This window comes from Natator depressus, chromosome 1, assembly GCF_965152275.1.
Source record: "Natator depressus isolate rNatDep1 chromosome 1, rNatDep2.hap1, whole genome shotgun sequence".
Lineage (NCBI taxonomy): Eukaryota > Metazoa > Chordata > Testudines > Cheloniidae > Natator > Natator depressus.
This window is the reverse complement of record NC_134234.1, coordinates 39,835,952-39,856,850: the sequence shown is the minus strand read 5'-3', so window position 1 is coordinate 39,856,850 and position 20,899 is coordinate 39,835,952. Positions and strand designations below refer to the sequence as shown.

At 43.6% G+C, this 20,899-nt stretch overlaps 1 protein-coding gene across 1 annotated transcript in view; it reads right to left on the bottom strand.

The window, feature by feature from the left end:
- ZMYM2 (zinc finger MYM-type containing 2) overlaps positions 1 to 20,899 on the bottom strand; it is a 151,350-nt gene that overhangs the window by 83,275 nt on the left and 47,176 nt on the right. Inside the window, exons 7-8 of the mRNA XM_074957983.1 lie at positions 4,483 to 4,633; positions 3,385 to 3,500 (exon numbers count right to left, since the gene is read on the bottom strand). Coding sequence (XP_074814084.1) covers positions 3,385 to 3,500; positions 4,483 to 4,633 — 267 coding nt within the window. The remainder of the gene's footprint in view (positions 1 to 3,384; positions 3,501 to 4,482; positions 4,634 to 20,899) is intronic.

The following is a 20,899-nucleotide window of genomic DNA, read 5'->3' as shown; positions in this document are numbered from 1 at the left end:
TAATTCATGTCAAACTCATTTTAACTGAGTAAATCCCAGTTTGAGAGGATTCACTTAAAAAGGACTATTAAAGAAAAAAACAGGTACACTACTAGGCACATTATTACCTATTACTGTTGAGATGGGCAAAAGGTGAAGCTAAATTTACATTAGCCAACAGAAAATTCAGAGTATTGTATTAAAAGTCAATTATTTAATCCATCACATGATTTGTAGTACTGCTGCTCACATGGTTAATTAAATACGTAAATCCATCACCCATTGCTTGAAGCATTGCACATACATTGGTGGCTGAGTGTCCCTCACTTTTGTGAGGGAATCTCATATTTTGTGAATAAAATCAAGCAGATTCAGAACTAATTGCCTTTTTCCATAGATGAAGGGAAACATCTTGACTGAAGAGGGCGAAAAAAACTGGTTTCTTCTTCTTGAGTTCAGTGCCATGTAGTTCACGCTGGTATTAGAGATGCCAGGAATACTTCATGCCACAACCTGTGCTTCAGATCTCTGTCCTTCCTCTCTGAATAAACCCCGAAGAGTGGAACATGGGTGAACTGTTGATAGATATCAACTCTTCCTCCAGAGGAGTTGGCTTCTATTAAGTACAGTAACTCCCCACTTAACATCCTCTCACTTAACGTTGTTTCAATCTTACGTCCCTGCTCAATTACAGAACATGCTCCATTTAAAGTTGTGCAATGCTTTGCTGTAACGTCATTTGGCTGCCTGATTCGTCCATAGCTGGCAACCCCCCTATCAGCTCCCGTACACCCCGCCTCCCACCCCAATGCCTCCCGCCCGCCGGCAGACCCCGCATATCAGCGTCTTCCCCCTCCACAACCCACCTACTGCCCGCGGCAATCAGCTGGCTTGTGACATTCAGGGGGCAGGGGGAAGAGCGAGGACTTGGTGCGCAGACTCCCCCTCCCTCCCCGCCTCCTGAATGCCGCAAACCAGCTGATTGCCGCAAGCAAGAGGGGGAAGGCTGCGCATCGAGTCCTCACTCCTCTCCCCTCCCTCCTTACCCCTGAACACCGCAAGCCAGCTGATTGCCGCAGGCAGGAGGGAGGGGGGAGAAGCGAGGACACGGTACGCCTCCCCACTCCCTCCCCTGCCTCCTGCCTGCAGCAATCAGATGGCTTGCAGCATTCGAGAGGGAGAGGGAGCCTGCGCGCGGTGTCCTCACTCCTCCCCCCGAATGCCGCAAGCCAGCTGATTGCCGCGGGCAAGAGGCAGAAGCGAGGACAGGGCGTAAGGAGTAAAGGGGGAGAGGGGGGAGAAGCAGTGGGTGAAGGGTGTGGGTTTGGAGGAAAAGGGGTGCAGTGGGTGGGCCGAGGCTTAAGCCCCCCGCCCCTGGTGCTTGCAGAGTAGGGGAAGCTGCAGCTGCTGCTGCGCAACATGCTTCTCCTAGCCTACAGCACCTTCAGCCTCCTTGCCTGCCTCATTGTCACCAGTGCCAGTGGGCGGTGCCTGTGCGGTGTAAGGCACGGACACCTCCCAACTATAGTACTGTACTATATGGCAAAAAAACATTTCCCTGGGACCTAACCCCCCCCATTTACATTCATTCTTATGGGGAAACTGGATTAGCTTAACATCATTTCACTTAAAGTCGCATTTTTCAGGAACATAACTACAACGTTAAGTGAGGAGTTACTGTAAGTCATCACCTGAAGTGGACAATTTAGCCAACTACCATTAAGTATCTGACCTTCCATCTCTGGTTAAAAGTATTTAAAAGATTGCACCAAGACAATTTGTGGATGCCTCAGATCATTTTAGTCCATGTTAACCTGGGCTGGGCACAGACCTAGTATAGCACAGACACCGTAATGGTAGCACTGGCTGGTCTCCTATGGAAGAGGAACAGCCAGTAGCCATGCCGACATTTGTAGACCTGTCAGCTGCTTTCAGTATTGTGGATGAAACACTGTCTGGTCTGCAAGGCCAAGCAGGAGCAGACAGGATTGTCCTTTAGTAGCTTTCTCTCTCAAGAGATACCAAACTGCTTTTCAGCCTCAAGAGCTCTCACATGTAGAATTCTACAGGATTCCATCATAATGAACAAAGGGGGTAGGTGGGAATGACAAATATACACATGACTGCTGGGAGGGTTAGCAAGAGGCATGGGTTACAGTTTTTCAATATGCTGACGACACTAGGGTGACCAGATGTCCCGATGTTATAGGGACAGTCCCAATTTTGGAGGCTTTTTCTTATATAGGCACCTATTACCCCCCACCCCCCGTCTTGATTTTTCACACTTGCCCTCTGGTCACCCTACACGACACCCAGCTCTATTTTGTTATTTCATCCAATCTCGACTGTGCTGTTAGATGCCTTACCAGATGTTTGATAAAGACTGGGGCACAGATGAAGGCTATCTGGCTGAAGATTGATGCGATGCTGGTAGATTTGTGAGAAGCAACCAGAAAATGCGGGGGGGGGGGGGGGGGGGGGAATTACGTCTGCTCCCATAAACGTGCAAATTTTAACAACATATGGGAAGCCATTTGGGGGTATTGCTGGATCCCCAGTCACTGCTGGACAATCATATAGCAACAGTATTAGGAAGACTTTATTCCATTTTTGTTTAATCTGGAGATTGCAACAATTTCTTTCAGATGCAGACTAGGCTATTGTCATTCATACCTTTCTCACCTAAAGATTTAACTACTGCAGTGCAGTCTATATGGAGGCTACACCTTAAATCAAACCAGAAATTGAAGCTTGTGAGGAACGTGACAGTTCATTTGGTAAGTAGCATATCCCATCAGAAAAACAGGGTATCAGTGCTCTGGGATGTGCATTGGCAACCTATTTGTTCTCTGGGTGCAGTTTAAGTGGCTCATTTTCATCTGCAAGTCCTCAATGGCACAGAATGTAACAGTTTCAGAGAAAGCCTCTGTCCCCATGACATACTGCCGTAGTTGCAGTCAGTGGAGCCCCATATGGCAGGTATTCAAACATGAAGGACCCTCAACTTTGGAATTCACTTCCTGGCCCACTTTGTCTGAAAGATCCAGAATTTGTTACCCTTCAGTCCACGCTGCAGGGCTCATCTTTGTACACATGCTTTTTTTGGGGGGAAGGATGTGGTGAGGACTGATAGTGGTGGGTGTGCCCACGTATTGCTGTGATATATTTTGTATTGGTTATTTTCACATTTTTAGGTTCTGAGTTGTATTCTTTATGAAATTGTACTTTTCATTATGTCAAAGCTGCCTGTGGCCCAAGATAGGCTATTTTTTTTAGTTTTAGTGCAAAAATCAAAATAAGCTATGTAAAAGCCAGATATTTTAATATGCACATATTTAACACACGCATCAACAAATATATACATATATATTTTCAGGGAGGAAGAGATTTAACACAACGGCTAACCTGAAATTTAGCTACACAACTGGAACTGCAAAAGTTGTACAGTTTTCCATCAGGCATTGTGGCTTGATATTGAGGTAAAGTGTTTCGTTTACAAAAGTGGCAAATAATTCCCATACCTAAAAGAAAAACGTAGTTTACAAAGAAAATAAATACAAGTAGTAGTGTAGAAATTTACTGGGTTATAATTTACCACTTCCTCTCATTTTATTAATGTAAAATCTAAACTTCATAATTAAATTTTCCTACCAAAAAAACTACTAGGCTCTGAAAATCTCACACACACGAGACAGGAAAATATACATTTTAGTTCTTCCTGATCTTCTTTGTTAAACCTCAAAGTTAAAGTATTGTCGTATTCCTATCAAAAACTTATTAGTATTTCCAATTTGGTGAACAAACTAATTCACGCTGTCTCCTTTTCCCAGTCAGACATCTTGACAGATTTATACACCCCTTTCCCAGAATAAATGTCTTGGCTAAATGATGTATCTCGTGAAAAACACACAGTTGCAATGTCTCATGCATATGGACGGAATTTATTCAGTATTGGATGGTATCAAATATGATAAAGTACCACGTACATGCATGAAGACTGTACTCTGTAGTACTCTGACTCTGTAGCATCACTGGTGTACACTATTTAATATGTCTCAATGTCCATCCATCCGTCCCCTCCCCCAGTAACCTACAAGCCTCAATACACTGGAAAACTTTTTTGGGGGGGGGGGGGGCGGGGGGGGGGGGGATTTGGGAATCAATATGCTAAAAGGAAGAGAGGGTTGCAATATTCCAAATGGGAGATGACCAGAGCAGGGACTAAAATATTACAAGTCTAGAATATAAAAAGACAGTATGTTTTTCCTTTAAAATCTGCAAAACACTCAGATACAATAGTGATGAGTGTAATTTTAAAACCTACATGAATTTATAGTCTAAAACAGAAAAAATAATCTTAGTACAAAGTGAGACTACTTTTGCAAATCTTATATCTTCTTCATAAGAGAAATAAACAGAAGTAAAACATGGAAGTCAAAAAAAAATGTTTTAATTCATGTCTGCTCTTATCAGTGATGAAAAGCCACCATCCTTTTCACTTACTTTGTGATTTTGCATATTTTGCTTTGTGTGTGTTCATGCATGCAGTTGAGCAGTATGGCTCCATATATCCATTAGGTCCTATGCACTGAGTCATTTCAAAAAACCTGCACTGAGCTCTGCAACCAGTACAAGTTGTTAATTTGCCATATTTCTAAAACATAAAACAAAGCAAAACAATGCATTAGTCATGACTTTAAGTTACATTACACTAAGTACATAGGAAGATACATTTTCTGCTATTCTCACCTCATTAGAATCTTCCTGTATTACATAAAAGATCTAGAACATTTATTTTGGCAGGGAAGGATGGCTTGGCTAAAAATAAGTATTTTTTTAAATTTAAAGCGTATTGAAAACAATTTTGTGAACTGTGTTAGAGCCTAGGTAAGACTGCGTGGTTACAATAGTTTGGAGGTAACGACATTTATCCCTTCCTGCTAGTGGATAAATGGTGTAATGAAAGAAGAGTCTTTTCATGGAGGGAGGTGGGGCGGAAAACTAAAGTTTAAAATAAGGGATACTCTAAGCTCCAAAAAGGACTTCACCCAAGCAGGAAGAAAGGGCACAAGCAATTAGGCACCAAAATAGAACTCAGTAGGATATATGAAAAGTGGGATTTTATGTTAAATGTTAAAAAAGAAAGATTAAAAATGCTTTCATGAAGTTGAAATAAAATACATGGAATCTCTCTGTTTATAGACATGCTTGCCAGAAGCTGGGAATGGGCAACAGGGGATGAATCACTTGATGATTATCTGTTCTGTTCATTCCTTCTGGGGCACCTGGCATTGGCCACTGTCAGAAGACAGGATATTAGGCTAGATGGATCTTTGGTGTGACCCAGTATGGTCATTCTTATGTAAGCAGTAAAACAGGTTTCATCTTAAACCGCTCCCAAGGTAATTTTAGATATAAAGTGGTCATGCTCTTGTGCACCAGTATCTTATAGAAATACCCTGTACTTGACCTTCCATGCTAAATGACTCTCATAAGACTATCAGTAGCAAAATAATTACTGGTGAAATACAACAAACTTTCAGTGGGATCAAACGCTCCACTGAGGTTGTCTGATGTTATGCTATACCATGGCTACGATGAATATTGCTGTAGCCAGAGGAGCTAACATTAATATTGTTAGAGCTGAAGCTTTCTGGCTCTGACGAATCCTGAAGAGTGGATTTCTCTTAACTTTACAATATCTTGGGGCTCCTGTCCTGATGCAGTTGAGCCACGTCTAGAAGAGTTTCTATGTACATCAACTGATGACCCAAATTGCAAGTTGAGACTCTGGGTGAACTCTAGATAATTACAACACCGTGATGGTGACCAGTTGATTTTAGACACTCCTCACCCCCATCAGTAGTATCATTCCACCCCACAAGAGCACTCTCAAACCGTGCAGGTAAGTCAAACTAAGCCAAGGTAATCACTTAGTGAACACAAGTAGTACAGATGCCAGCACAAACGGCAATACACAAAATGGATAGTGCTGATGTCTTATATGAATTTGATACACATCTCAGTTAGGTAAGGATCCAAATGTACACAGAAGCATCAACAAGATACAACACAAAGCCAGTGGCCTCTATCTAGTAGTAGTATACTTGCTCGTAGGTGACCATCTTGAATTTTTCCTTTGAGGGATTACTGATTCATATATCATTATGTTGGATGAAGCCCTTCTAACATCTTAGGTATCTGGAAGCACTTGGAATAAAATCTGTTCCCTAATTTTGTCCAGTAGCCCATGCTTGATGGTAGACTTTTTCAAGAGGAATTTTCTGCAGCATCTTTTCCTAGTAGTTTCCCAAAATCATTCAACACCCAGGGCCCTTCCACTTCTACTTCAAATCAGTCAAGAGGAGGATGTAAGGGCATAATTATCCTGTTTGCTGAGGGAACCTCATTTGGGTACTTTTGGCTCTCTTAGTCTTTAAGGATTTATCATCAGTGACTTAGTCAAATCCAGAAGTCTATGCAGTCACTGGAGAAACTTGTGGAAGGTCAGTTCTTCCAGATCAGAGAGTCTATAATATTCTCTCACCTCTGTAAAATGCGCACACACACACCCAACCCCAATTTGGTGAATTAATTTGCAATGGATAACAAAGCCTCATGATACTCCAAAGGAGTTTGGCTTCATGACCTGTACAAGCCACTTTGAGGCATCCTGTGTTGTTGATCCGTTCTGCTTCAAGAGTGGCTGGGTCTGTGCTTATGTGGACAATCCTAGCACCAAGGAAGGGGGATTCAACTCTGGCTTCTATTTAGAGAATCAATCCTTTGAAGGATTCCAGGCCAATTTCATGCCCAGCTTACTGGAGATTCTCAGGAGTGCTTCATGGGGAGTTGGCACATTGTGGGTGACATTTCTAATCAGACATATGACACCCACATAATTCACTCAACTCCCAAGCAAATGCAAAAGACTTGCTCACCTGTGAGGAATCTCGTAGCAGCACTTCTTGAAACCATGTAAAGCAAAATTTAAAGAACTTAGCTATACGGAGCACAGTAAAGACCTCAAGGTAAAGTCTATGGAGGACTAGAATCCAGGAAGAAAGCCCTAAGAGCATTGAATAATTACTCCAAAATCTATGCAGATAACCACTCAAAAGGTTCTAAGCAAAATCTGGAAGCACCGATGCAATTATGCTAAAAGGGGACTTTATAGATTGATTCTGCTCCTGGACACAGTCTGACAGCAGGAATGCAGTATGCAGGAGGTCAGACTAAATGATCCTGATGGTCCCATTTGGCTTTTAAGTCTATGATAAATCACTGAAGCCTCCACAGGATTCTGGACTGGAAGAAGAGACCAAAATTAAGCTGTCAGGCCTTGAAGGCTATCAGCACTCCACGGTATAGAAAAACAGAGATGCAAAAAAAATTAGATTTATTATACATTGACTGGAATGTTGGGGGAACACTCTGAAGGATATCCTATGTCTAACAAAGGAATGGTGGACAAAACAGAGTTGCAAAGGCAGCCAGAAAAGATCACAGAGACGTTATTGCATGTCTGCAATAAGGAAATGGCGTTTAGTATACAATCAGTAGCATAAGTAGACAGGAGAGCTGGCTGTATTTTAAAGAATCCTTATTGAGGTTACAGGGACAAACCATCCCGATGTGTAGAAAGAATAGTAATGGTAGGCGACCAGCTTGGCTTAACAGTGAAATCCTTGCTGATCTTAAATACAAAAAAGAAGCTTACAAGAAATGGAAGATTGGAAAAATGATCAGGGATGAGTATAAAAATATTGCTCGGGCATGCAGGAGTGAAATCAGGAAGGACAAATCACAATTGGAGTTGCAGCTAGCAAGAGATGTTAAGAGTAACAAGAAGGGTTTCTTCAGGTATGTTAGCAACAAGAAGAAAGTCAAGGAAAGGGCGGGGCCCTTACTGAATGAGGGAGGCAACCTAGTGACAGAGGATGTGGAAAAAGCTAATGTACTCAATGCTTTTTTTGCCTGTCTTCACAAACAAGGTCAGCTCCCAGACTACTGCACTGGGCAGCACAGCATGGGAAGGAGGTGACCAGCCCTCTGTGGAGAAAGAAGTGGTTCAAGACTATTTAGAAAAGCTGGACGTGCACAAGTCCATGGGGCCGGATGCGTTGCATCCTAGAGTGCTAAAGGAGTTGGCGGATGTGATTGCAGAGCCATTGCCCATTATCTTTGAAAACTCATGGCGATTGGGGGAAGTCCCGGACAACTGGAAAAAGGCTAATGTAGTGCCCATCTTTAAAAAAGGGAAGAAGGAGGATCCTGGAAACTACAGGCCAGTCAGCCTCACCTCAGTCCCTGGAAAAATCATGGAGCAGGTCCTCAAGGAATCAATTCTGAAGCACTTAGAGGAGAGGAAAGTGATGAGGAACAGTCAGCATGGATTCACCAAGGGCAAGTCATGCCTGACTAATCTAATTGCCTTCTATGACGAGATAACTGGTTCTGTGGATGAAGGGAAAGCAGTGGACGTGGTGTTCCTTGACTTTAGCGAAGCCTCTGACACAGTCTCCCACAGTATTCTTGCCAACAAGCTAAAGACGTATGGGCTGGATAAATGGACTAGAAGATGGACAGAAAGCTGGCTAGACTGTCGGGCTAAAAGGGTAGTGATCAATGGCTCCATGTCTAGATGGCAGCCGGTATCAAGTGGAGTGCCCCAGAGGTCGGTCCTGGGGCCGGTTTTGTTCAATATCTTCATAAATGATCTGGAGGACGGTGTGGATTGCACCCTCAGCAAGTTTGCAGATGACACTAAACTGGGAGAAGAGGTAGATACGCTGGAGGGTAGGGATAGGATACAGAGGGACCTAGACAAATTGGAGGATTGGGCCAAAAGAAATTTGATGAGGTTCAACAAGGACAAGTGCAGAGTCCTGCACTTAGGACGGAAGAATCCCATGCACCGTTACAGACTAGGGACCGAATGGCTAGGCAGCAGTTCTGCAGAAAAGGACCTAGGGGTTACAGTGGACGAGAAGCTGGATATGAGTCAACAGTGTGCCCTTGTTGCCAAGAAGGCCAATGGCATTTTGGGATGTATAAGTAGGGGCATTGCCAGCAGATCGAGTGACGTGATCGTTCCCCTCTATTCGACACTGGTGAGGCCTCATCTGGAGTACTGTGTCCAGTTTTCGGCCCCACGCTGCAAGAAGGATGTGGAAAAATTGGAAAGAGTCCAGCGGAGGGCAACAAAAATGATTAGGGGACTGGAACACATGACTTATGAGGAGAGGCTGAGGGAACTGGGGTTGTTTAGTCTACGGAAGAGAAGAATGAGGGGGGATTTGATAGCTGCTTTCAACTACCTGAAAGGGGGTTCCAAAGAGGATGGCTCTAGACTGTTCTCAGTGGTAGCAGATGACAGAACAAGGAGCAATGGTCTCAAGTTGCAGTGGGGGAGATTTAGGTTGGATATTAGGAAAAACTTTTTCACTAGGAGGGTGGTGAAACACTGGAATGCGTTACCTAGGGAGGTGGTTGAATCTCCTTCCTTAGAAGTTTTTAAGGTCAGGCTTGACAAAGCCCTGGCTGGGATGATTTAATTGGGGATCGGTCCCTTCCAACCCTTATATTCTATGATTTTATGATTGTATGATAAGAGGGTGTCATGGCCCACTACCAGTGTTTCAGAGATTCTAACAGACTTGCAATTAAAGAAGTTCCTATTCAGCTTCATGCTGCAAGCTTGAAACTTTAGAGTGAGAAAAATCTGTGCTGATCGTATCTAGAAAGAATCTCCAAATCCAAACCTAGAGATCTTAATTTGCTTAATGTTTTTATTTTATACTAGAAAGCCGATGTCTTTATATTTTCATCCCATGAGTTTCTATATGGACATAAACTGTACCATAAGTAATACAATTTTCCCAGTGGCACATTAAGTTGTAATTCTATGGAAAGATTCTGGAGGTATCTAATCATAACAACAAAGCTCTCACTGTTTGTCACTGACCCCTACAAGGAGATTTTAACACTTTTGCAATATTGATAGTACAGTGTTTAACACAATATTTTGTATACAAAAATCTCCCTCTCCAATCCCGTTATCACTTCTTCCAACCGTAACTCCTGTGCCACCTTTTCTGCTGAATCTTTTTTCCATATCTTGTTTCTACTCTTGTTGGCCCTCCACCAAACTAGTAAATTTGAATGTTAAAACCATCTGCAATCCCAAAAGCATATTAAGTGTATAAACTTTTCAGCTTTTACTTTATGTTAAGTACTAAACAGTATTAGAGACAGTACAGGTGTCTCAGATGGCTTTTGTATGAAATGGTTCTGAGAGACTACAGAAGATAGTTTCCATTTATTCTGCAGTTCTGCTGGTGAGGACCTGCCGTAAAATCTAACCTTTGCTGTAGAAATGAATGATGGAATCTAACTCTTCATTAACACACAAACAAGTTTCTCTCTCATACAGTTGTGAATGCAACTGTCAAAACTCAAAAATATAAGCCCAAGTGGTGTTCTCGATTTCTAAGATAACAGAAAATCTGCATCAATAGTTCTGAGAAATGTAATGCTCTCCCTTTAATCACAATGGGTTATTGTTTTTATTTGTTAAGCATCAACAATATGCTCAGACCAATAGACAAGATAAATAATAAGACAGTCCTGACCCTGGAAGCATTACAATCCTGAAAACAGCAAGGAAAAAAGATAAACCAAGATACACTAAGAGACTGAGAGGAAGAAGTTACCTTAGATAAATTTTTAAAGTCTTAAATATTCTGGGCCTTAAGGAAAAAATGGGTCTTCAGACAGGATGCAAATAAAGAAACTATAGAGATCCTCAACACTGGAATTGAAAAGGCTTTCCAAGCAGGGACAGCTTGAAGACTGACCGAAGGAAAAGGAAATAAAGCAATCAAGAGGGCACTGAAGCTAGCATCGCTGGCAGCCCAACACTGTAGCATTTAATTTCAGAAAGGGGAACTACACAAAAATAAAGAAGTTAGTGAAACAGAAATTAAAAGGTACAGAGCCAAAACTGAAATCCCTGCAACCTGCATGGAAACTTTTTAAAGACACCATAATAGAGGCTCAACTTAAATGTATACCCAAATTAAAATACATAGTAAGAGAACCAAAAAAAGGGCCACTGTGGCTAAACAACAAAGTAAAAGAAGCAGTAAGAGGCAAAAAAGCATCCTTTAAAAGTGGAATTTAAATCACAGTGAGGAAAATAGAAAGGAGCACACACTCTGGCAAATGAAGTATAAAAAGATCATCAGAAAGGCAAAAAAGAATTGGAAGAACAGCTAGACAAAGACTCAAAGTAATAGCAAAAAAAATTTTAAGTACATCAGAAGCACGAAACCCACTAAACAACCAGTGGGGCCACTGGAAGATCGAGATGCTAATGGAGCACTGAAGGACGATAAGGCCATTGCGGAGAAACTAAATGAATTCTTTGCATTGGTCTTCATCGCTGAGGATGTGAAGGAGATTCCCAAACCTGAGCCATTCTTTTTAGATGACAAATCTGAGGAACCATCCCAGATTGAGGTGTCATTAGAGGTGGTTTTGGAACAAACTGATATTACTGTTTAGTTTAAGTCACCAGGACCAGATGGTATTCACCCAAGAGTTCTGAAGGAACTCAAATGTGAAATTGCAGGACTACTAACTGTACTCTGTAACCTATCATTTAAATCAGTTTCTGTACCAAACGACTGGAGGATAGCTAACGTAACACCAATTTTTAAAAAGGGCTCCAGAGGTGATCCCGGCAATTAAAGGCCGGTAAGTCTGACTTCAGTATTGGGCAAACTGGTTGAAACTATAGTAAAGAACAAAATTGTCAGACACATAGATTAACAACAGGTTTAAACAAACAAAAGGAAATATTTCTTCACACAACGCACAGTCAACGTCTGGAACTGTTTGCCAGAGGATGTTGTAAAAGCCAAGACTAACAGGGTTCAAAAAAGAACTAGATAAATTAATGGAGGATAGGTCCACCAATGGCTATTAGCCAGGATAGGCAGGGAAGGTGTCCCTAGCCTCTGTTTGCCAGAAGCTGGGAATGAGCATCAGGGAATGGATCACTTGATGATTACCTGTTCATTCCCTCTGGGGCACTGGCATTGGCCACTGTCAGAAGACAGGATACTGGGCTAGATGGACTTTTGGTCTTACTTAGTATGGCTGTTCTTACGATAAAGGGGGTAGGAAGGAATACAAAGGAACTTCTTAACTTTTCAAACTGATGGTGACTTTAAACATTACTATTTCAATGTTCATTTTAGAAATACGTGGAAACTCAGAGAGCTAATATGATAGTTAGATGTGGTGGCAGAGATGGTAGCTGACAACGACTGACAGATTTCAACCTTCCACCCCTATTTCCAGTTATCTTCAACTATGCCCATAAGGAAGTACAGAAAAGCAGATGGGTTCCCTCCACAAAAGCTATACAACAGGATATAAAAACTCTTTCTATGCTTTCCCAAAGGGTCATTTACCCAACTGCCAAGACTTCCAGTTTTCCACCATCCTCTACAGTACACTGGCATAGCCAGAATCAAAGGCAAGTTTTAAGAACACAAATTAAGGGAGAGCATAAATTAAAAATATGAAATAAAATAATTAAAATAAATTATTTAGATAATGGCATAGAGAGTACACTTCTAAATTTGCAGAGAATACCAAGCAGGGAGGGATTACAACTGCTTTCGAGGATAGGATTAAAATGAAAAAAGATCTGGACAAACTGGAGAAATGGTCTGAAGTAAATAGGATGAAATTCATTTAGGACAAATGCAAAGTACTACATTTAGGAAGGAACAATCAACTGGACACATACAAAATGGGAAATGACTACATAGGAAGGTATACTTTGGAAAGGGATTTGAGGGGTATAGTGGCTCACATGCTAAATATGAGTCAATAGTGTAACATTGTTGCAAAAAAAGCTTACATCATTCTGGAATGTATTAGCAGGAGTGTTGTAAGCAACACACAAGTAGTAATTCCTTCCGCTCTACTGTGCGCAGATTAGGCCTCAGGTGGAGTAATGTGTCCAGTTCTGGGCATCACATTTCAGGAAGGATGTGGACAAATTGGAGAAAGTCCAGAAGAGAGCAATAAAAATGATTAAAGGTCTAGAAAACATGACCTAGGAGGGAAGACTGAAAAAAATGGGTTTGTTTAGTTGTCGTCCCCGCCCGTCCCCACATCCCTTCAGTGGCAGGGCTCTGGGCTTTACCCTTGGAGTGGTGGGGCTCTGGACTTCAGCCCCACCCCACCCGGCTTCAGCAGGGCAAGTCTTACCGCGGGGGGGGGGGGGGGGGTTCCCTGAAGAGGGACAGGGAAGAGGGCTGGGAGAGAGAAATGGAGGGAACAAATTGAAGAGAATATACCAATTCTACTACGTCCAAGACCCATTGGTCTGAGCAGTGGCGTAGCCAGGTGGAAAAAACAGGGGGAGCGGAGATAAAAAAGGTGCCACCCCCTGGTACTCAAGGACCCCCCTCGGCCACCGCAATGCCGCCGAAGACCAGAGTGAGTGAAGGACCTGATGCCGAAGTGCTGCTGAAGACCTGGAGCGCCACCGGGTGAGTATCGGGGGTGCCGCCTTTTTTTATCTCCACTCCCTGACCCGCCGCTGAAGACCCGGAGCACCAGCGGGTGAGTAAAAATGTAAAAGGCGCCAAAGATTTTAAAAGGCGCTACTTCTGCTCGGTAGGGGAGCAGCCGCTGCGCCGCTCCTCCCTAGCTATGCTACTGGGTCCGAGGTGATCCAGGCCCAGGCATGGTAGAAATGGGATAGACTGTTCACAAAACGGTGAAAAGGATCTGGGATCTGGTCTGATGCATCACCCCCAGGCACCCCTTCAAAGGGCAAGTCCTGAATTGTTTGCTGGACCTTGTGCGGAAGGCTCGAAGCCTGCAGCCACAAGCTCCTTCTCACGGCAATGGTGGTTGAGATAGTGCGGGTTGCTGAGTCCATTGAGTCTAGAAAGGCTTGCAAGGAGGTTCTTGGTCTGGCCTGGATTCAGTTGGAAGCAACTCTTTAAACCTGATCAGAATGTCCCAAGAATTAAAACTGTAGCAGCTGAGGACCGCTTGCTCGTTGGCAATACGAAGATGGAGTCCTCAAGTAGAGCAGACGTTTCGGCTGAAGAGGTCCAGCTTCTTCGCCTCTTTATATTTGGGCATTGGTCCCTGCTGCCTTTACCTCTCCTTTTCATTTGCGGCCACCACAATTAATGTGCCCGGCTGAGGGTGAGTAAATAGGTACTCAACCCTTTTGAGGGTACAAAGGACTTTCTTTCCATTCCTTTGGCTGGGGGGGGCAAGAGAGGCAGGTGTCTGCCATAGAGTCTTGGTGGTGTTTTGGATGGTCTTAATCAGGGGTCAGGCCACCCCTGAAGGACCTTCGGGTGTCAGGATGTCCACCACAGGGTCAGTTTCCTTCGACACCTCTTCTGCCTGGAAGCCCAAGTTCTAAGCCACTCTCTTGAGTAGCTCCTGGTGTGCTCTGTTGTCCATAGCTAGTAATGTGGCAGACGAGCCCGTCATTGCCTCGTCAGGGGAGGATGAGGATGATGCCCTTGGTGGCACTGGGTCCTCTCGTCCCTGCAGGTTGCGGGGATCCCCCCTGCGCTGATATCTCTTGCATAGTGCCAGGGGTGATACTGGCCCTGGTGCTGGCTTCGGAGCCTAGCAGTGGTTCTTCAGCAATAGATGATGTTGGGGTAACCCGCCTTTCTGAGGTGACCAACAGAAACCTCGAGCCTGGCCCCTGGGCTTAGTGGTACACCCACATAGTCCAGAAGGGCCACTGCTGACCCCTGCTATTGCGGTGGCCAGGGCATCCTGAACTACTGCCCCTCCTCCTGTCTTGATTGGTGCTGAGAGCAGCGCTGGCTCTGTTTTGACATGTACAACTCCAACTGAGCCCAAAGATGACTCAATTCTTGGTGACCACGGTGGTGCCGAACAAGGCATTGCCAGACAGAATTGCCGAGGGGAAGGCGACTGGTGCCACCTCATGGCAGGTTTACTGTTAGAAAGCATAGCACCTTTCTGTAGTGTCGGGGGCAGTGTCGGGGGCAGTGCCAGGGACAGTGAAGCTGTCACAGCTATGAGGTTCCTGGCCGCCCAGAACATGTCCTGGGTAGACAGAAGATCCAGCTCCTCCACCTGGCTCTCCCGCACGGGGAATCCACCAGTACTGGAATCAACAGACCTGTCTGTGCGGTCGGAGTCAGGAGTACCAGTTTAGCTAGAGCAGGGGCTCAGCGTCCTGCCATGAGACACGTTCCACTAGCGCTTTCATGCTCCACTGCTCTAGTTGTAGACGAATGCCCTCTCTCAGATTTATTTTGCTTGTTGTGTGGCACCGGCGAATGAGAGCAGTGCTTGGTAGCCGCACTGGAATTGTTTGGTGCCAGGGAGCGGCAGTGCCGAGAGTCTCTAGACCCAAAGTCCTTTTATGACACTGCAGCCTCTCTCTCACTGAGGCCGGTGTCTTCTGTACTGAAGCACTGGGTTTCAGATCCGACACACACTGGGGACGGAGAGCTGGCTCCATGAAGAGCAAGTTTAACCTAAAGTCCCTCCCCTTCTTGGTTCTTGGGTGGAAGCTTTCAACAGGTGCAAGATCTGCAGTCTGGTGGGCTTCTCCCAAGCACTTTAAACAAGAGTCTTGGGGATCGCCCCGGGAATAGGCTTCTGACAGGACCCGCATAGTTTAAACCCTTGAGACTGAGGCATGCCCCGGTCGGGGAAGAATATAGTGGTGGGGGGGGGGGGGAAGGGAATCTTAACAGAAACTTAATTATAGTACTACTTTAAAACACTAACACTAAACTATTTACAGGATACAAAGAGAAAAGTGCACTAAGGGATTGTTTGCCATAGCAGGAGAGAAGGAAGCAGATCCAACGACCGTCACCGGTGGGTCGTCAGGGACTTATATACACCACCATGAAGGCGTGACTCCAGGAGGCTCCACAGTCAACCCCACGGGTACCGCCAGGGGAAAAATCTTCCAACGACTGTGCACATGGCACACGCACACCTACTTGGAACGGACATGAGTAAGCACTCAAAGAAGAATGAAAGGCTATTATCGCAGTTAAATGAACCTTGATCAAGCTACCTGATACACACATTTTCTTCAGTTGTAGCAGGTAATCCAGAATACATGAAAGTGAGGAAGAATCGCGGATGTCCACACAACAGCTAAATCTTTTCCACTTCTGAAGGTAACTTCTATGAACAGATTCTTTCCTGCAGTTTAATAACACTTGCTGTAACTCTACCAAATTGGTAGACTCTATTCCTGAAACCATCAAGGAGCCAAGCCTTGAAGCGGAGAACTTCCAGGTTGGGATGAAGCATTTGGCCAACATCCTGAGATAGAAAATGAGGGGTGATCGTTGGATCAGGAGACAACTGAAGGAGATAAGGGTACTACATCTGTCTCGGCCTAATTGGGACTATTAGGATAACCCTGGCTTTGCCCTGCCTGATCTTGTTAATTTCCTTTAAAATTAGAGGCACCTGATATTAGAAGTGATTCTTGCCAAACATGAAACACAAGTATCTTTTAGGAGATAAAAGTGTATTGCAATATGAAAATGTGTGTCTTGTAAACCGAGGGCTGAAAACCAATCCCCTAGGTCTAATGAAGGCATTAACACTATCAGAGTCATCACCCTGAATTTGAGACTTTACAAATTTATTTAGGAGCCTAATATCTCAAAATCAGTCTCCACCTTCCATTTTTCTTTGGTATGAGGAAATGTACAAGAGTACAAACCCTTCCCCTTTTGTTGAACAGCACACACTATCGCTCGTAGACAAAGAAGGGAGTCTATTTCTTGTCTGAATAGGAGCTTGTGAAAAGGGTTCCTAAATAGGTACAGGGAACGACGATGTAAACAAAATAGCATACTCCGATGCAACAATCTCCAAAACCCATCTGTCCGTAGTAATTTGCTCCCATGCTTGTCGAAACTGGGAAAGAAGGAGAAGCAGGCAAATTGTTGCAGTTGGCAAACTAACGAGTGGGACAGATCTGAACTCTCAACAGGTCTGTCAAAACTGGTGTCTTGACAATGAAGCTGGTTGCTTCATCACACAGTGCCGACAGCAGACACTCCAGTTCCTCTTGAGATTCTAAACTCTTGAGGTACCAAATGGAGTGTTGGTACCGGCACGTTGGTCTCACTACAAGTGGACAATATCAAGGAGATCGAATGCTTCAGTGGGGACACTGATGGAGGTAGATGCTTTGATTTGTGCCTTACTGAGGGACCCATCAAGGGGTGTATCAATGGTACCAGTCTGGATGAACAGCTGTCCTTTCCATCTCAATCATACCTGGCCAGTACTGAAGGTGACTCAGAGCTGTTTCTGCTCTTAGAGCTTTGGAGTTTTCTAGCCCTGCCACTACTGGGAGGAACCTGTAGCCTATATGGTACCAAGTAGAAAAGCTGACTATTTCAAAACTGTCAACTCAGTGGGAGACAGAGGTCTTTTTGGAGCAGACGCCTTAAGAGGTGAGGCAGTGTTCCTCTTCCCGAGACCTCTGGATCCTTCCCCTTTCTGGAGGAGTGTTGAGCCGAGGTAAAAGCGGCACTAGATCTGCCCGCAGACTGAGGTATGGGGGGGTTCTGCCACCTGGCTCTGAAGCAGCATGAAAGGGCGCTCCATCATAAGAAGGCTGAGCTTGATCTCCCAGTTCTTACTGTCCCTGGATTTAATGGCTAAAGAGAAGTTATAGTCCCATGGGATGTGCAACCTTCCTAGACAGCAAATGCACCTGGAGGTGCCCTCACTAACTGTGATGGCCTCCCAAGCAACCAAGGCAGTGTTTGAAGTCTGAAGAGTCATAAATGTCCTCCTGAGGAAGGCAAGCATTTCCAAATACAGAAGAGAGGGGAAAAGGCACTCCTCTCACTAGCAAAACAAAAACAAAAACAAACCTAAACTGACACTACGCAAAACGTTCTAATTTGACAAGACATGCTCAAGGCAAATACACTAAAGTTGGGTCTCAGGCTGAGGCAACTGAGAAAAACTGACAGCAGTTCATCCACACAGCCCTGTATAGCCTCAGTGTGGGGCCAGAGGATGTGTAGGCTGCACACAAGGGCCAAATGGGTACAGCTAGTGAAAATCGCCAATCGACAGCAACTAGGGTGCATGTGCACCTTAACTGGAATGCCCATAGGGACACGACTCAAAGAAGAAGGGGATCAAGAGCGCAAGATGCTTTCCTGAGGGACTGAATGTCAAGTGCCTCAGAGAGCAAGGAAAGCAGAGAAACAAATACCGAGTGGGGACTGGTACTAGAACGGTAGTAGATTGTTTCTTGTATTAACAGAGTCTTCTGTGAATTTAGCTAGAAGTGGTGGTAAACCATTAGGAGACAAGGACAACCTGCGCTTGTACACAGAAGAAACTGTAAATGGTATGGTACAGTATTACCCAATGCCTTTAGAAAGGAGATGGGGAATGTTTTGTAACATTCTTCTATCCTCCAATTCCCCTAGCAAGTGAAAAATTTAGAGTAACTGACGACATTTTTAGATCTGATAGTGGACATGGGGATAGGACCTCTATTTTTCAAGTTGTCGATGTGTGTATTTGACAGTCCATAGCTGGTCCACATCCCAAGAGGAATTTGAAAGTGCAGAAAGCATTTCTTATCTTTCTAGAGGAGAAAGCAACAACAAGATATATAGGCTGTATAGGAGAATGAAAAATCGGGGAAAGATTAATCTAAATTTGATGGCAACAAGCCTTGGTTTCTGAAACTCACTGACTAAACTGACCAAGTTTTGCAGCAGCTCAAGGTAAATTAATGGAGTTCTTACTGAACATAAAAAAAGAACAGTACCATATCTTTAGCAACTGATGCTTTTTCAAATTTTATTCTGCCCCTAAATCTTCAATATGCTACTTATTTTTGTAGTGACAGGCATAACTGCTTACATAAATTATTTGGGGGAACTAAGATTTTGGTGGCTAGATAGGAGAAAATTTACACTTGCAGCAGTTCGATGGGATAAGCATATTAACTATATAGTTCTGCTAAAATGAACAGAAATTAAAGTTGGTATTTATATTACCAACGTTACATTTCAAAGGTAACAGCTATTAGAAAGAAAGGGCAGTCCACACCTCACATCTTTGTTTAAAAAATTATCTAAATTCAGGAATACAGCATATTTTACTGTTTACTCTTGAAAAGTTCTCTGCACCACCATTAAGTCTTGAAACACTTTAAAAATGGAAGATTAAATCCTAGTAAACTCTGCAACAAGTGGTAGATTTTGCAGCTAAACTTAACACCAAGGAAAGTGCAATTCTCTTTCAACAGAATAGGAACAGAGAAAGCTTGTCTTGTTCATGATATTGAGGGTGGAGGTAGGAAAGACTACAGATTACATGAGACAACAAGGTGAAGAGGTGAGCCAAGAAACTCAGCGTGCCCAGTGAAGTCCCCTGTGGTGATCAGTCAGAAAGCTGCCAGAGAAAGAAGGGGGCTAGCAGTAAACCAGAGTCTGAGCAGAGAGGAGTGTGATAAATGGAGAGAGGTTCAAAAGGAGACAAAGATTTGACAAGAAAGGTGAGTTTGCCTTCTGCTTCTATGGCAGCCTCAGGGAAGAGGTGCTGCACAGATGCTCTATGCAGATGCTGAGTTCAGTGCAACTGGAAAGATACCAGAGTTTGAGCAATATGGAAGATCTTCCAGAGTTTGCAGCAAATGATTTCCCTGTTGGGCCAGTACAGGAAGGGCAATGTGTATCAAGGACATTGGGACCAAAGGGAGGAGGAGGAGGGACAAACCCATGAAGTATCTGGGCGTACTTTCTGCACAGGTTTCAACCTGAAGCACTAAAAAAGAATGGAGACAGGAGGCCCATTTCCTTCAGAACTAAAGATCAGGACAATCTTTAAGATTTTAGATGAGCTTCATGATACTTTATCCATATTCTGCTTTTTAAACACTTTGGGGTTTGACAATACATGTGAGAGTGGACTAGTAGAGCTTCTCCCCAGGCAGTTAAGGTTTCAGCACAATTTGGAAAGCTACATTATTCCTTCAATAAAACATTTATAATCATACTTCAGACTGCCATGTATAACAGTTAAATTACTCAACCCTCCTGTATTAGACGCCAACAGCCACAGAAATTAGATCTGAAGATTAGGTAATCCTATCCCTTCCCTTGCCAAAGCAATGTAGTGTCGGATTAATAGGGCTCATACCCACAGACTGAAACATTCTCCCAAAATGCAGCCACATTAGGATCTATGCAAAAAATAATAAATGATCAGCACTTTAACAGCAGAACTGACGTGCATGATGACACTATACAGACAAGGTCCTTAATTCAAAGAGTTTACAGTCTAATTTGAAGGCTCACAGAGCATGGTATGATCGAGGACACCAAATAAACCAATTTGCAGTACTGTTCTGATAAGAACAATATTTTAAGGTTAGTTAAACATGTTTGTTTTTTGGTGTTTTATGGGCATGATCATGTGGGAAAGGAGAAAATAGTGCCCGTGTGCAAGTTAGGAGAGCTGAACGTTCTAAGAGGGATTTCAAGGAGAACAGAGGTTCCTTGGTGAATAGATAAAGCAAAGACCCTCCCGGAATTTTAAAAATTAAGGAGTTGTGAGAGAGAAAAAATAAAACATTAAAGAAGAATAGATAAAGCAGAGAGCATGACAGAAAAACAAATTCCTTTCATGCTGTACTTGTCACAAATGAACCACTAGGAGGGGCGTAGGATGTGTAGCTTTTAGTTTTGCAGCACGTTATGGTGATGTATTCCTTGTTTAAACAAGGATCCAACCAGAAGCCCTGTCACTCCTTTACAGTTCTCACTCACATTTGAAAGGAAGGCTATGACTAGATAAAGAACTGGTATTA